Raw genomic sequence first — 14173 nt, 5'->3', positions numbered from 1 at the left:
AAGCTAGTCAGTCATATCAGCTTTGTGTTTTTAAAGGGCAGTAAATGAGGCTGAATGAACTGTTTTGCTGCCAGACAAGGCTTTGCTGATAGCCAGGTGTAGCAGTGCTAAGGTGTTGGGACAGCTTTATGTAGGCCCTAACAGTTTGTGTGCACCGTTTGTCACCGTTATAATGCAATCAATGTATTGTTTAGTATTGTGTAGTGTGGCTTTGCTGGCATGCATATGTTTTTTCTTGAGTTTGCCCTACCAAGATTTACATGCTAAAATCGCCACTGCCAAGGTGAGCTTTAAAAAAAACTTTATTACTCTCTATTCTTAACTCATTTTAATAAAAACAATTTGCAGTGATGATAAATTGCTTCTAACTAATGCTTATGCACCTGTTTAGGTTTGATAACATGCTCTGCCAAATCAACCATCATCAGTATAAACCAGAAAACCCTGTGGTCACCTTTCAGGAGGGACTGACTTCAGGTCTCAGGGAAGGTGACGTCAACCTGTCAGGCTTAGCTAGCTCCAACCAGCTGGAGCCGGTAAGACTAGCATGCACACAGTGAGTGGGTCCATAGGGATCAAGGTTGAGAAACACTAATGCAGTCTATTCTAGAACCATAGACATGCATGTTGGCAGTCACTGTCAGTATTCAGTCTGATGTTGGTGTAATGCATCAGGACAGGTAGCCCTGGGTGGTAGGTAACAGCTCAGTCTAACAGCCCTGGGTGGTAGATAACAGCTCAGTCTTACAGCCCTGGGTGGTAGGTAACAGCTCAGTCTTACTACAGCCCTGGGTGGTAGGTAACAGCTCAGTCTAACAGCCCTGGGTGGTAGATAACAGCTCAGTCTTACTACAGCCCTGGGAGGTAGGTAACAGCTCAGTCTTACTACAGCCCTGGGTGGTAGGTAACAGCTCAGTCTTACTACAGCCCTGGGTGGTAGGTAACAGCTCCGTCTTACAGCCCTGGGTGGTAGGTAACAGCTCAGTCTAACAGCCCTGGGTGGTAGGTAACAGCTCAGTCTTACTACAGCCCTGGGTGGTAGGTAACAGCTCCGTCTTACAGCCCTGGGTGGTAAGGTAACAGCTCAGTCTTACAAGAGTCTTACAGCAAGCTGCCACTACAGTCTTCCCTCAGACTCTTACCCTATAAACCCAGAGTTAGTTAGTTTAATAGCACGGTTAGGATAACACTCTGGCCCAAACCCAGACACTCACACACACAACCTAGAGAGAAGCTGCCACAGGGCGAAGGGTGTGTGTGAGTATATATTTCTAATTCTGTAATAAATCTAACTTAAGTTTATACAAGCATGTCTTCTAAAAATAGACCTTGTAGTACTTCTCGCTCTGTGTTTTCCCCTCTTTCTTCCTGGTATTAGAGGTAAGGAACGTCTCTAACCCATTCAGTTCCATTGAGAACTAAGTGCCCTACCCTCCTCACTGAGTGCATTGTATATGATGTGTAGAGATGTGTTCAGTCTCGTCACTGTGGTCTGTCAGCGCTCCAACTGTGACCCGGAGAAAAGCCACCAAAACAGGCCTGTGCCAGACAGGGAACTCTTAAGCAGCACAAAACCACACAACACCCACAACTTCCTCCCAGCCAGGCCCCACGTTTTGAGGTTGATGGGAGCCAAGAATGCCTCATTCACAATCAGGTCAGGGGACTAATCAGTGAAGGTCAAGGGTTACAATGTGAGGATAGAGCTGACATGAAAACAGACAAAATCATTTATAATCTATGCAAAACATTTCTATTAAGGTTTTATATCTTGTCATATTCCTTCCTGTCTGGTAACTATTGTATAACCTCACAGATTACAGCTCAGATCTGGATGGATGACAGCTCACAGAGAAGAGGGGGAGAAAAGGGGAAAAAGGAGGAGGGAGAGAAAAGGGGAAAAGGGGGGAGGGAGATTGAAAGGAGGCCAGGGTTCTATTACTAATGCCTGCATTGTTAATGAGGAGACATGGCTCTAGTTGAGCTGTGGGGACTGGGAAGACAACTACACAGCTCTTTCCAGTAAAGGAGATTCTACAGAGGCCTCTCTCTCCACGTTCCTTCTATGCGTTTTATCGAATGCCATCAAAGCTACAACAAAAAAAGATCCGACCAACAGTTTTTGTTGAATAGTTTACAATGCATTTTCACTCCAGTCATGACATTCCTTTCACATGATCGTCTGACCCCACTGACACAAAGGTTCACCACCAGTTTCACACATGCACCAACATGGTAGTTACCATGCCTCTGTGCTACACAGAGTGCTACTCCCTCTCCTGTCCCATGAATCTCTCTTTGTTCGGTCATCATGTTCCCACAAGCAGCTGGCGGTAAAACACATGTTATCAGGCTGGAAAGACCTCCTTGCCTTTACACGTCTGGTCTGAAGGACAAAGTCACTATCACAGGTGGTACAGTCCTTGATGTCGCCCCTTGAAAAATACAGTATAATCATCCAGTCTGACATTAACCCCTAGACCCTAACCCCTCCCTTCCTCTCCCCTTTATTTAACCCCTACAGCTAACCCCTCGGTTCGCTGGTCCATGCAGTAACTTCATGTGTTGTTGTGGTATGTGGTGTATGGGCAGGGTGGGCAGGGTAGTCTTGGTATGTGGACTGAAAGGCAACAGATTGTATTGGGGATGTGGAAGTATGTGTGTGTGTGTGTGGTGGAGCACCATGTTGTGTGGAGCACCATGCTGTGTGGGTATGAGCTGGTGATGGAGCCAACTGTTGGTGGTGGTGTGGCAAGAAGAAGGGCAGCTGTGTGTGTGAGTGAGAGGACAAGTAAGGGATGAACAGCCGTTCCACAGCTGTGTGTGTGTACTATTGTGTGTGTGTGTGTGTGTGTGTATATCATTGTGTATGTGAGGGGAACCCAGTTCTATTATGGTATTACAGTCTGGGTTACCAGGTCCCCATCTGCCATCACAACACACACGACAGTAACAACTGGGTCAAACGGCCACCGTTGCCCTGTTGCCATGCGTGCTCACTGTGTGTGTGGGTGCCCTCTGCCCAGCCCATAAATCTCTGGATTAAATCTGTAATATTTCTACATGATGAGCTGCATTATGTGGCTACTGTTCAATCTTTGTCAAATCCTTTTTTTCTCTCCATGGAGCGTCAGGTGCCAACATGGTGGCTAGTCTGCTGCACTGTAAGCTACACTATATATACACAGCAGTATGTGGATACCCCTTCAAATGACTGGATTTGGCTATTTCAGCCACACCCATTGCTGACTGGTGTATACAATTTGGCATACAGCCATGCACTTTTCATCGACAAACATTGGCAGTAATATGGCCTTACTGAAGAACTCAGTGACTTTCAACCTTGGCACCTTCATAGGATGCCACCTTTCCAACAAGTCAGTTCGTCAAATTTCTGCCCTGCTGGAGCTGCCCCGGTCAACTGTAAGTGCTGTTATTGTGAAGTGGAATCCACACAAGTTCACAGAACGGGACCGCCGAGTGCTGAAGTGTGTAATAATCGTCTGTCCACGGTTGCAACACTCACTACAGTCCAAACTGTCTCTGGAAGCAACGTCAGCACAAGAACGGTTCGTCTGGAGCTTCATGAAATGGATTTCCATGGCCGAGCAGCCGCACACATGCCTAAGATCCCAACACGCAATGCAAAGCATTGGCTGGAGTGGTGTAAAGCTCGCCGCCATTGGACTCTGGAGCAGTGGAAACGCGTTCTCTGAAGTGACGAATCACGCTTCACCATCTGGCAGTCCGATGGACTAATCTGGGTTTGGCAGATGCCAGGGGAACGCTACCTGACCCAATGCATAGTGCCAACTGTAAAGTTTGGTGGAGGAGGAATAATGGTCTGGGGCTGTTTTGAACTGTTTGGGCTTGGCCCCTTAGCTCTAGGTAAGGGAAATGTTAATGCGACAGCTTACAATGACATTCTAGATGATTCTGTGGTTCCAACTTTGTGGCAAAAGTTTGGGGAAGGCCCTTTCCTGTTTCAGCATGACAATGCCCTCGTGCACAAAATGAGGTCCATACAGAAATGGTTTGTTGAGATCGATGTGGAAGAACTTGACAGGCCTGCACAGAGCCCTGACCTCAACCCCATCGAATACATTTGGAATTAATTGGAACACCTACTGTCAGCCAGGCCTAATCGCCCAACATCACTGCCCGACCTCACTAATGCTTGTCCCCACATCAATGTTCCAACATCTAGTGGAAAGCCTTCCCAGAAGAGTGGAGGCTGTTATAGCAGCAAAGGGGGAGACCAACTCCATATTAAATGCACATGATTTTGGAATGAGATGTTTGACGAGCAGGCGTCCACACACTTTTGGTCATTAGTGTAAACCTGTGTCTGTGTGCTAGCCCTGAGAGACTGGAGGAAATGTGGCACAATGTCTTTCCGCTTGGCCAGCGGAACAGTCTGTGTGTTGACAAGCATATCTCTGTTACTGAATGGAAGTAAGAGACAGACAACACACCACTGTTCATCACCCTCTCCACTGTCCCACACTACTACCACACACACACACACACACACACACACACACCAGATATTCCAAGGAAACAGAACATCTCTTTTAGGACACCTCTAGTCAAACTTTCCCTTGGTTTGACAAAAGGAGAGACATTACAAAGAAGAGATTCCAAGGATGTGTCTTTACTCGTACTGTAAAACCTCTCTTGGTACTTAATAGTTCAGGAGATGGAAGTGGGTTCACCGTATTGATCAATGTCAACTCAGGTGTTTAATAAAAAGCATGAGCTGGTGCACACCTAGAGAAAATTATGTAGAGGTGCTGACTAACGGTGAATAAACTGGAAGCTATAGAAAACAAAAAGGGACTCGCACACTCCATATACAGTGGGGCAAAAAAGTATTTAGTCAGCCACCAATTGTGCAAGTTCTCCCACTTAAAAAGATGAGAGGCCTGTAATTTTCATCATAGGTACCCTTCAACTATGACAGACAAAATTAGAAAGAAAAAAAAATCCAGATATTCACATTGTAGAATTTTTAAATAGATTTATTTGCAAATTATGGTGGAAAATAAGTATTTGGTCAATAACAAAAGTTTCTCAATACTTTGTTATATACCCTTTGTTGGCAATGACAGAGGTCAAACGTTTTCTGTAAGTCTTCACGAGGTTTTCACACACTGTTTCTGGTATTTTGGCCCATTCCTCCATGCAGATCTCCTCTAGAGCAGTGATGTTTTGGGGCTGTTGCTGGGCAACACGGACTTTCAACTCCCTCCAAAGATTTTCTATGGGGTTGAGATCTGGAGACTGATGTGTCTCCAGTGTGTTTGGGATCATTGTCATGTTGAAAGACCCAGCCACGTTTCATCTTCAATGCCCTTGCTGATGGAAGGAGGTTTTCACTCAAAATCTCACGATACATGTCCCCATTCATTCTTTCCTTTACACGGATCAGTCGTCCTGGTCCCTTTGCAGAAAAACAGCCCCAAAGCATGATGTTTCCACCCCCATGCTTCACAGTAGGTATGGTGTTCTTTGGAAGCAACTCAGCATTCTTTGTCCTCCAAACACGACGAGTTGAGTTTTTACCAAAAAGTTATATTTTGGTTTGATCTGACCATATGACATTCTCCCAATCTTCTTCTGGATCATCCAAATGCTCTCTAGCAAACTTCAGACGGGCCTGGACATGTACTGGCTTAAGCAGGGGGACACGTCTGGCACTGCAGGATTTGAGTCCCTGGCGGCGTAGTGTGTTACTGATGGTAGGCTTCGTTACTTTGGTCCCAGCTCTCTGCAGGTCATTCACTAGGTCCCCCCGTGTGGTTCTGGGATTTTTGCCCACCGTTCTTGTGATCATTTTGACCCCACGGGGTGAGATCTTGCGTGGAGCCCCAGATCGAGGGAGATTATCAGTGGTCTTGTATGTCTTCCATTTCCTAATAATTGCTCCCACAGTTGATTTCTTCAAACCAAGCTGCTTACCTATTGCAGATGTAGTCTTTCCAGCCTGGTGCAGGTCTACAATTTTGTTTCTGGTGTCCTTTGACAGCTCTTTGGTCTTGGCCATAGTGGAGTTTGGAGTGTGACTGTTTGAGGTTGTGGACATGTGTCTTTTATACTGATAACAAGTTCAAACAGGTGCCATTAATACAGGTAACTAGTGGAGGACAGAGGAGCCTCTTAAAGAAGAAGTTACAGGTCTGTGAGAGCCAGAAATCTTGCTTGTTTGTAGGTGACCAAATACTTATTTTCCACCATAATTTGCAAATAAATTCATTAAAAATCCTACAATGTGATTTTCTGGATTTTTTTTCTTCTCATTTTGTCTGTCATAGTTGAAGTGTACCTATGATGAAAATTACAGGCCTCTCTCATCTTTTTAAGTGGGAGAACTTGCACAATTGGTGGCTGACTAAATACTTCTTTGCCCCACTGTACATATAACCTCCCAGTCATTTATTGGGTAAAAATAACACCAACGTTTCGGCATCACTGTGTCTTCTTGAGGGTGGAAGAAGCCCTGAAGAAGGCAGTTACTGTGAGATATATATATATATATATATATATATATATATATATATATATATATATATATATGTATATATATATATATATATATGTATATATATATATATATATGTATATGTATATATATATATATATATATATATATGTATATGTATATATATATATATATGGAGTGTGCGACTCTCTTTGTTTTTATAACTCACGTGTTTAAGACAACATGTTAACTCATGACAAGGCAGAATATACAGAGAAAAAACGCTTCCTTAAGCTCCTGGAAAGGATTTGAAATACTTTTGGAATCAATTCAAACCAATGCAAAATACAACAACACAACAAACTGCTACAGTTTTCTCAAATGAATGGACAGTCAATGAATTGAGAGTGTTGGCATGACAACGTGGCACAGATTCCTGCTGGTGCTGCCCATGTTATGACCAAGCCATCCAGATTGGCAGATTGGTAGAGAGAGAAGACTCTTCCGTAGTGAGGGTGACTCTTCAGTCACCCTCACTGCCTCTTCAGTCACCCTCACTGCCTCTTCAGTCACCCTCACTGACTCTTCAGTCACCCTCACTGACTCTTCAGTCACCCTCACTGACTCTTCAGTCACCCTCACTGACTCTTCAGTCACCCTCACTGACTCTTCAGACACCCTCACTGACTCTTCAGACACCCTCACTGACTCTTCAGTCACCCTCACTGACTCTTCAGTCACCCTCACTGACTCTTCCGTGTGACGTGGCAGTGAGGATGACACCTGAGGTGCCAACTGTGAAGGTTCGGTGTTGAGGGGCTCGGGTGAGTTTAAACCCACTTCATGCCAAAGCCTGTCCATCTGGCAGTGGAGAAACAGAGACCAGAGACTCTCACTGTGCAACGGCCTGGGTGTGCACAGGCATGCAAATTAAAACAGACACTTTGTAAAATATATGGGGGGGGGGGGGGGGGGTTCATTCGAATTCTCTTGTTTAACATTTACTAGGATCTAGTCCTGACTGCTTGGCACAAGGAAACAAACACAGTCATTGGTAGTTGAAGATTGTTAGTAACCAGGTACCAATTAACTGCTGCTACAGTATTTCCATTTATGCAAATAGAGTATTTTTGCAAGGGGGAGGGACAAATTTAGATGTTCCACACTGAATGACAACAAAGCTCAAATAAAGTGTAAAAAGAAAGTGCATTAAACTGAAGTAGAACTTCCTCACCTCTCTGACAATACCGTTCAGTCACACACACAGCTGCACACGCACTGTATTCTGTCACATGCACTGTCAGTCACAAACACCCCCCCCCCGCCACACAAACACACCTTACCTGTTATCAAGTTGAGTTGCAGCCACATCCTGGTGATGTCATGGCAGAGCAGGGACACTCGGTTGAGGGCCATCCTGTCCCCCCTCTCACCCCCGGGAGAACACACACTCCCGAACACACACACTCTCAGAATAAGCGGTCGTGTGAGCGACAGCCGTCCATTCCTCCACAGCCTGAGTGCTGAGACTTCAGCCGTACACTAAACGCTCCGTTGCTGGGCGGCACACACACACACACACTCACCACACCCCCATCCCTCCCCCTCTGTCTCCATATACACACTCAGCCAGACTGGGCTCAGTTTCAGATTACACCTCCCACTGATCCCTCTCTCCCAGGTACTGAAAGAGCGTAAACAAACAACTCAGAGAGAGAAATAGACAGACACAGAGAGACGGAGAGAGAGAGAGACGGAGGAAGGGAGAGAGAGAGAGAGAGAGAGAGAGAGAGAGAGAGAGAGAGACGGAGGAAGGGAGGGGGAAAGAGAGAGCAGCCAGATGTAATTCCCTCAGATAAGCCTATACATGTGCAACTCACACATCTATAATCGGTGTGTAAGCTGGTCTGGGATCAGATCAAGGGGAGATAAAGACGAGTGACAGACAGAATGTGGTTGGTACCAAAGCCATCGTCCCGCACACAGCCCTCTGGAGGACTCCTCTCTGGCTGATACCCCTCAGCCAATCAGGAGCCAGGGCCTGAGTGATGATGTCACAGAGCAGCTGCCTGTATGGGACCGCCTCCAGCTCAATGCCACCTATGACATTTACTGGCCTTTTATGCAGCCAGAGATATGGAGAGAGATGTTGCCCCCACTGAGCTAGGGTCAGTTATGTGTTAAGCTGATCCTAGATCTGTCACACGCACACCACACATTTGTTTTACTATCCTTGTGGGGCCCAAACAATTCCCTAACCCCTAACCCTTAACTTAACCTTAATCCCAAACCCTAAAACGGGTCATTTAGGAATCCAAAGGGGTCAAAAGCCATCCACGGACCCCCCCACACCAATTCCAACTCAACAAGTATTTAGTATCAGTTCTGTGTCTGACAAGTAGTATGGAGTTCTGTTTCTTCATCCTATGTAATGTATTCTCAGTGAATTCTTTTTTTTTCCTTGTTCAGAGAAATTAGTAATTGTATTTGTTGGGTTTATTTCCCATCCTACATCCTGATATTACCAGGTTCTGACCACTAGATGGTGCTGTTCCTGCTATTTAAAGAATCCCCACATCCATTGTTAAAGGGATGGTTCACCCAAATTACATATTGGTTTTCTTACTGTATATGCAGTCTATGGACCAGGTATGACAGCAATCCATGCTTTGCTTTTGTTTACAAAAGAGAGCCATTACTGCTGGGACATTCACCCCCCTGTGAAGTGTGTGTGTCTGTGTGGTGTGTGTGTGTGTCTATGTGGTGTGTGTGTACTTAGCCATAGATCGACAGAGTTTTGATACTTTTACTGTCAATGAGGCAAACTCCGTTAGAAAATGTGAAATGCAGAATGTTTACGGTCAGTGTTAATTGCCGGTGGTCCTATTTGCTGAGCCTCTCCTTGACATAAAAGTCCAGACGGACTTGGTGCATGACTCATGGGGCACAGCTAGTGAGATAGTGAAGCAGTGGGCTAATCTCCTCAGGAAGTAATACGAGACTCTAGCTGAGACAGTTACACACAGACGAGCACTGTGTGGGAAATCCCTTTAACTCACTACACAGATCCCATCACAACATGGCAATCAACCCCCCCCCCCCCCCCCCTTCACGCTACAGCCATCCAGACATCCATCCAGACATAGGAGACAACATTCTGTCTGGCCATGGTGGAGAGGACAGAGTCATGTACTTCCTCTTTACTTCGATTGTCATTGTGGTCCTTTATGAGGTGGCCACCTAGTGATGAAGTCATGTATCTGACAGTGCTACATGTTTCCACATAGAATAGAGAACAGATTAGGAGACCCCCTCTACATACAGGATGTTGTATAATCCCAGGCAGTATTCAGACAGGGTGGCATTAGGTTTTTCATTTAAAGTAAAAACTGAATTGACTGAGGGACGGTGGGGTTAGAACGATAAAATGAATTGGTTTCATCCCATCTCTCTCTCCAGTCTATGTCCAATAGACACCCACAGTCCAATATATCTAGAGACAGAGTATTACCAGCAACCTCTCGTCAGGCTGGTTCTGGCTCCCAGACTACAGCAGACAAATGACTGTGCTTTCATGGGATAATATAAAAGGATAATTTGACCTGTTACCGTGTGTCTCTGCCCCAGGGCCACTTCATCCCTCCCTTTCAATCATTTTCCCGTCCCTTCCCCAATACTTATCTACCTCATGTTACACAGCATTATAATAATTAACATGCCAATAACATAGGTAATGCTATCTTTTTTTTGTTATTGCTACGCATAAATATGCATCACTTCAATTACTTTCGAAAGACATCAATCCCGGCCCTACAGTAATTAGTCAAACACATCTGATGTCAGTCAACAGGGACAGACTCAGGAGTAAACAAGCTTGCATCCCAAATAGCTCCCTAGTCCCTATATAGGGGGTCAAAAGTAGTGCACTATAAAGGGAATAGGGTGCCACTTGGGAAGCACACCAAGTGTGTCTGATCCAAATCCTTTTACATTGTCTCTCTGTCGGCGTAGTGATGAAAATAGACTGCCGTTACTGTATTTGTCCTCATTATGAGAACACCCAGGAACCAGGAAGCATATGGAGATTCAGCCTGTCAGCTGTTCTACTATATTATGGGATGGCTGACAGCCTTCCTGTCACATTGTCCCACTGTAGGGGTGCGTCTCATCTCATATATCTATACTGACCTGATAACTGATATGAAATCCAGGGCAGAAGATGGGAAGTAGACAGGGACAGTGTGTGATCTTTGTGACACTGAACGCTGACTCTAGGAAAGGAAGTGGTAGTTTATAAACAGACAGTTTCCTGTGGCTGCTGGATTGCTTTGCGACACATGAGGCATTCACAGGGCATGGTGCACAACAGACCAGTCAGCATTTCATTTCCAAGAAACAGATTGTTAGGCAACTTAGTTGTGACCCATGCCTGGCCCGCTATGTTGTAAATTGTAAACATTGACACCCCTGGACTAGACGCTTCTGTCAATGTTCACAATGCAGACCGATCTATTGGTACGATGCTCGGTTTGTTTGCATTACGTGCAACACTTGTACCTGTGTGATGCAGTTTCCTTCTGAATAGTTTGTGTACATTTGAACAATAGAGGATTGTCTTGTTGTTGACTGATGGAACTAAATACATGACTAATAGCAGCTGGAGCCAGGTACTATTAACATGACTTGATGTTAGTGTTATGGGTGGAGTCCCCACGGTCTCTGAGACAACTGTGAAGTGTGTGTTTGTGTGTACATTATGTGTGAGACAGAAGCTGGTCCTGTGGGTGAGGGAAATCGACCTGTCTTAAGTAATCCAAGGGTCAAACATACTAGCTTTATTCTGGGAGGAACTTGTTGACAACTGAGCTTAGTACTTAGGCCACAAGTGTCAAACTCATTCCACGGAGGGCCAAGTGTCTGCAGGTTTTGTTTTTTCTCCCTTTCAACTAAGACCTAGACAACCAGGTGAGGGGAGTTCCTTACTACTTACTCAATCAATCAAGTACAAGGGAGGAGTGAAAACCTGCAGTCACTCGGCCCTCCGTGGAAAGAGTTTGCCACGTGATCTAGGCGGTTGATATCAACGTTTAATTTATAACGTGACTGATAACATGAGATTAGTGCTGACCGTTGGCAGGCCTGTTCAGTTGAAGGAAGTCGTTGTCGTGGTTGATAAACAGATAAACATGTGGCCTGAGATGAAACAGTGGGTCTGGGGGGGCATGGTGGAGACTGGACCAGACTAAATGCTCTGATTGACTGTTTATGCCGGGCTTTCCCCATCTCTTTATTCAAACACCATTTGTTCCCTCCCCCCATAAACTTACCAAGAAAATCAACATTGAGGTGTGACTTAAGGCCTGTGGGATCTGTGTAGGTGTACGAGAACAGCCACCTAATGCTGACATGATCTCAGGGGGATTTCTCGAGCGGGAACACTGGGACATGTAGGACTCACAAGACAATAGACCATCTATTGATTCAATAAAGGATTAGACTCTCTAGTTTAGTTGTCAAACCAGCAGACAGGAAAACACCTAAAAACGAAATGCTGTTTTTGAGATAATTTATAGTACAAGAGAACAACAACCAATCTTTCATATTTCCTTTCTCTGACACTGCATGTATATTTGTTTACCAAAGGGAGTGGCTGGTCACTCTCGGTCTCCGTCTCTCTGTTTCTCAACCTCTCTATATCTCTATATCCTTCTCCGTCTCTCTGTTTCTCAACCTCTCTATATCTCTATATCCTTCCCAGTCTCTCAACCTCTCTATATCTCTATATCCTTCTCCGTCACTCTATGTGCATCAGTTCAGAATGCCAGACGGTCATTAAGGCCAATTTGCTTGTTCCTGCCCACTCCCAGTCACGTCCGCCTCACCAGCAGCCTGGGTGGTGCTACCAGGGCAGGCAGGCTTGTGTGTGCGTGTTCTTATCAAGCTTTCTTACTCGGAACCTGGGCGTCGTAACACATATTTGGGATAATGATTAAATAATCATACATCCAACATTCATCATGTATAAAACACTATCAATAGCCTGACACACCTGGGATTACCAGCTGTGGGGATTAGTATACGACCACATTGAAAGACAGACAACTCGGGAAAGGAGGGATGGAAGAACAGATGGCGGACAAGATGGAAGGGCAAAACAAGGGAGGGAACAACAAACAGAAAGAGAACAGGATAGAGGTAGAGAGAGCACAGCCAAAACAATCAGACAAGCCTTCATGGCGGAAAATGATTCATCTGAACGTTTCACAGTCAATTCAGTTGACCTATTGCACACGCCCTGCTCAATCATAAAGAAACAGACAGCATCCAATCAGGCACAGACAACAACATAACTCCAATATCCATGCCACTTCTTAGCAAGACAAACACTGAACTCTTACCCGAGTCTGACAGAGAAAGCATCATCACATTACTGTATCCGAGTCAAAAACATATCGCCTCTTTCACAAGCACAATACCAAAGGACGCACACAACAGTCTACACTGGACTGGAGTAACACGAGTTGGATAAAGGCTAGGACAGGAAGGGGGTAGCCTATGTGTCAGTGTATGGGCCTGGGCTGTTCAGTATCTAGAGATGCTGACGCTGCAGAGCACTACAGAGGGGTCACAGTAAGGTTCAGAGGTCAGGTAAAGGCCACCGCTGGGCCGAGGAAACCGAAATCGACACTGACAGATAGAGAGGGTGTTCAATGGGATGAAAAGGAAACTGAAATATAAATGACTAGGAATCATGGTCATGGGATCGAGGTGTAACAGAACAAAAGTGGGGGAAATGTATAGGGACAGTTTTCTGGACACAGATAAATACTGGTCCTGAAGATGCCATTGAGAATGATTTCTAATCCAGGCCTAGCTTTAATCTGTCTGGGAAACCGGCCCATAGTGTGTTGTTAGGGCTGAATCCTACCATTAGATCCACACTTGAATCTCTGACTTTTAAGTAAATCATACATGGATGTCAGTGGAGGCTCCTCAGAGGAGAAAGGGGAAGACCCTCCTCCTCAGTGAATTTCATAAAAATAAAAAGTGAAACATTAAAAAACCTATACTTTTTAAATAAAATTATACTAAATGTATCCAAATATGTGTCACCAAATAATTGATTAAAACACTGCTTTGCAATGAAGGTCTACAGTAGCCACAACAGCACTCTGTAGGGTAGCACCATAGTGTAGCCGGAGGACAGCTAGTTTCTGTCCTCCTCTGGATACATTGACTTCAATACAAAACCTAGGAGGCTCATGGTTCTCACCCCATAGACTTATACAGTAATTATGACGACTTCCAGAGAATGTCCTCCAACCTGTCAGAGCTCTTGCAGCATGAACTGACATTTTGTCCACCCAATCAAAGGATCAGAGAACGAATATAGTACTGAAAGCATAAGCTACAGCTAGCTAGCACTGCAGTGCATAAAATATGGTGAGTAGTTGACATAGCGAGAGAAAGACAATAGTTGAACAGTTTTGAACAATTACATTTCTTCAAAAATTAAGGAGATGCAAGAGAGAGGGAGAGAGAGAGCTAGCAATATTTTTTTTCACTTTCACTAACTTAGCTATCTAGCTAGATTAGCCTATTCAAACACCCGGTTCAAACTGAGAAGGCTTCTATGTTAGCTAGTTGGCTATGGCTATCCAACACTGGAACTCTTGGGTTTACTAATGTGAT

The 14173-nt window shown here is 44.9% G+C and overlaps 1 protein-coding gene across 12 annotated transcripts in view; it reads right to left on the bottom strand.

Moving 5' to 3' along the window:
* Nucleotides 1-14173, bottom strand: part of LOC109887014 (guanine nucleotide exchange factor DBS) — a 68131-nt gene that overhangs the window by 41256 nt on the left and 12702 nt on the right. For 2 of the 12 annotated variants that reach the window (XM_031792717.1, XM_031792719.1), the window contains exon 1: nt 7825-8031. The exons of the other annotated variants lie outside the window; for them this stretch is intronic. In XM_031792717.1, coding sequence (XP_031648577.1) covers nt 7825-7897 — 73 coding nt within the window. In that variant the 5' untranslated portion in view covers nt 7898-8031. Of the gene's footprint in view, nt 1-7824; nt 8032-14173 lie in introns of those variants that run through there. 12 annotated transcript variants of the gene reach the window in all.

The sequence above is a fragment of the Oncorhynchus kisutch genome, linkage group LG16, assembly GCF_002021735.2.
Source record: "Oncorhynchus kisutch isolate 150728-3 linkage group LG16, Okis_V2, whole genome shotgun sequence".
In the NCBI taxonomy this organism is placed as follows: Eukaryota; Metazoa; Chordata; class Actinopteri; order Salmoniformes; family Salmonidae; genus Oncorhynchus; species Oncorhynchus kisutch.
The sequence above is the reverse complement of the archived record's forward strand: the minus strand, read 5'-3'. Positions and strand labels throughout refer to the sequence as shown.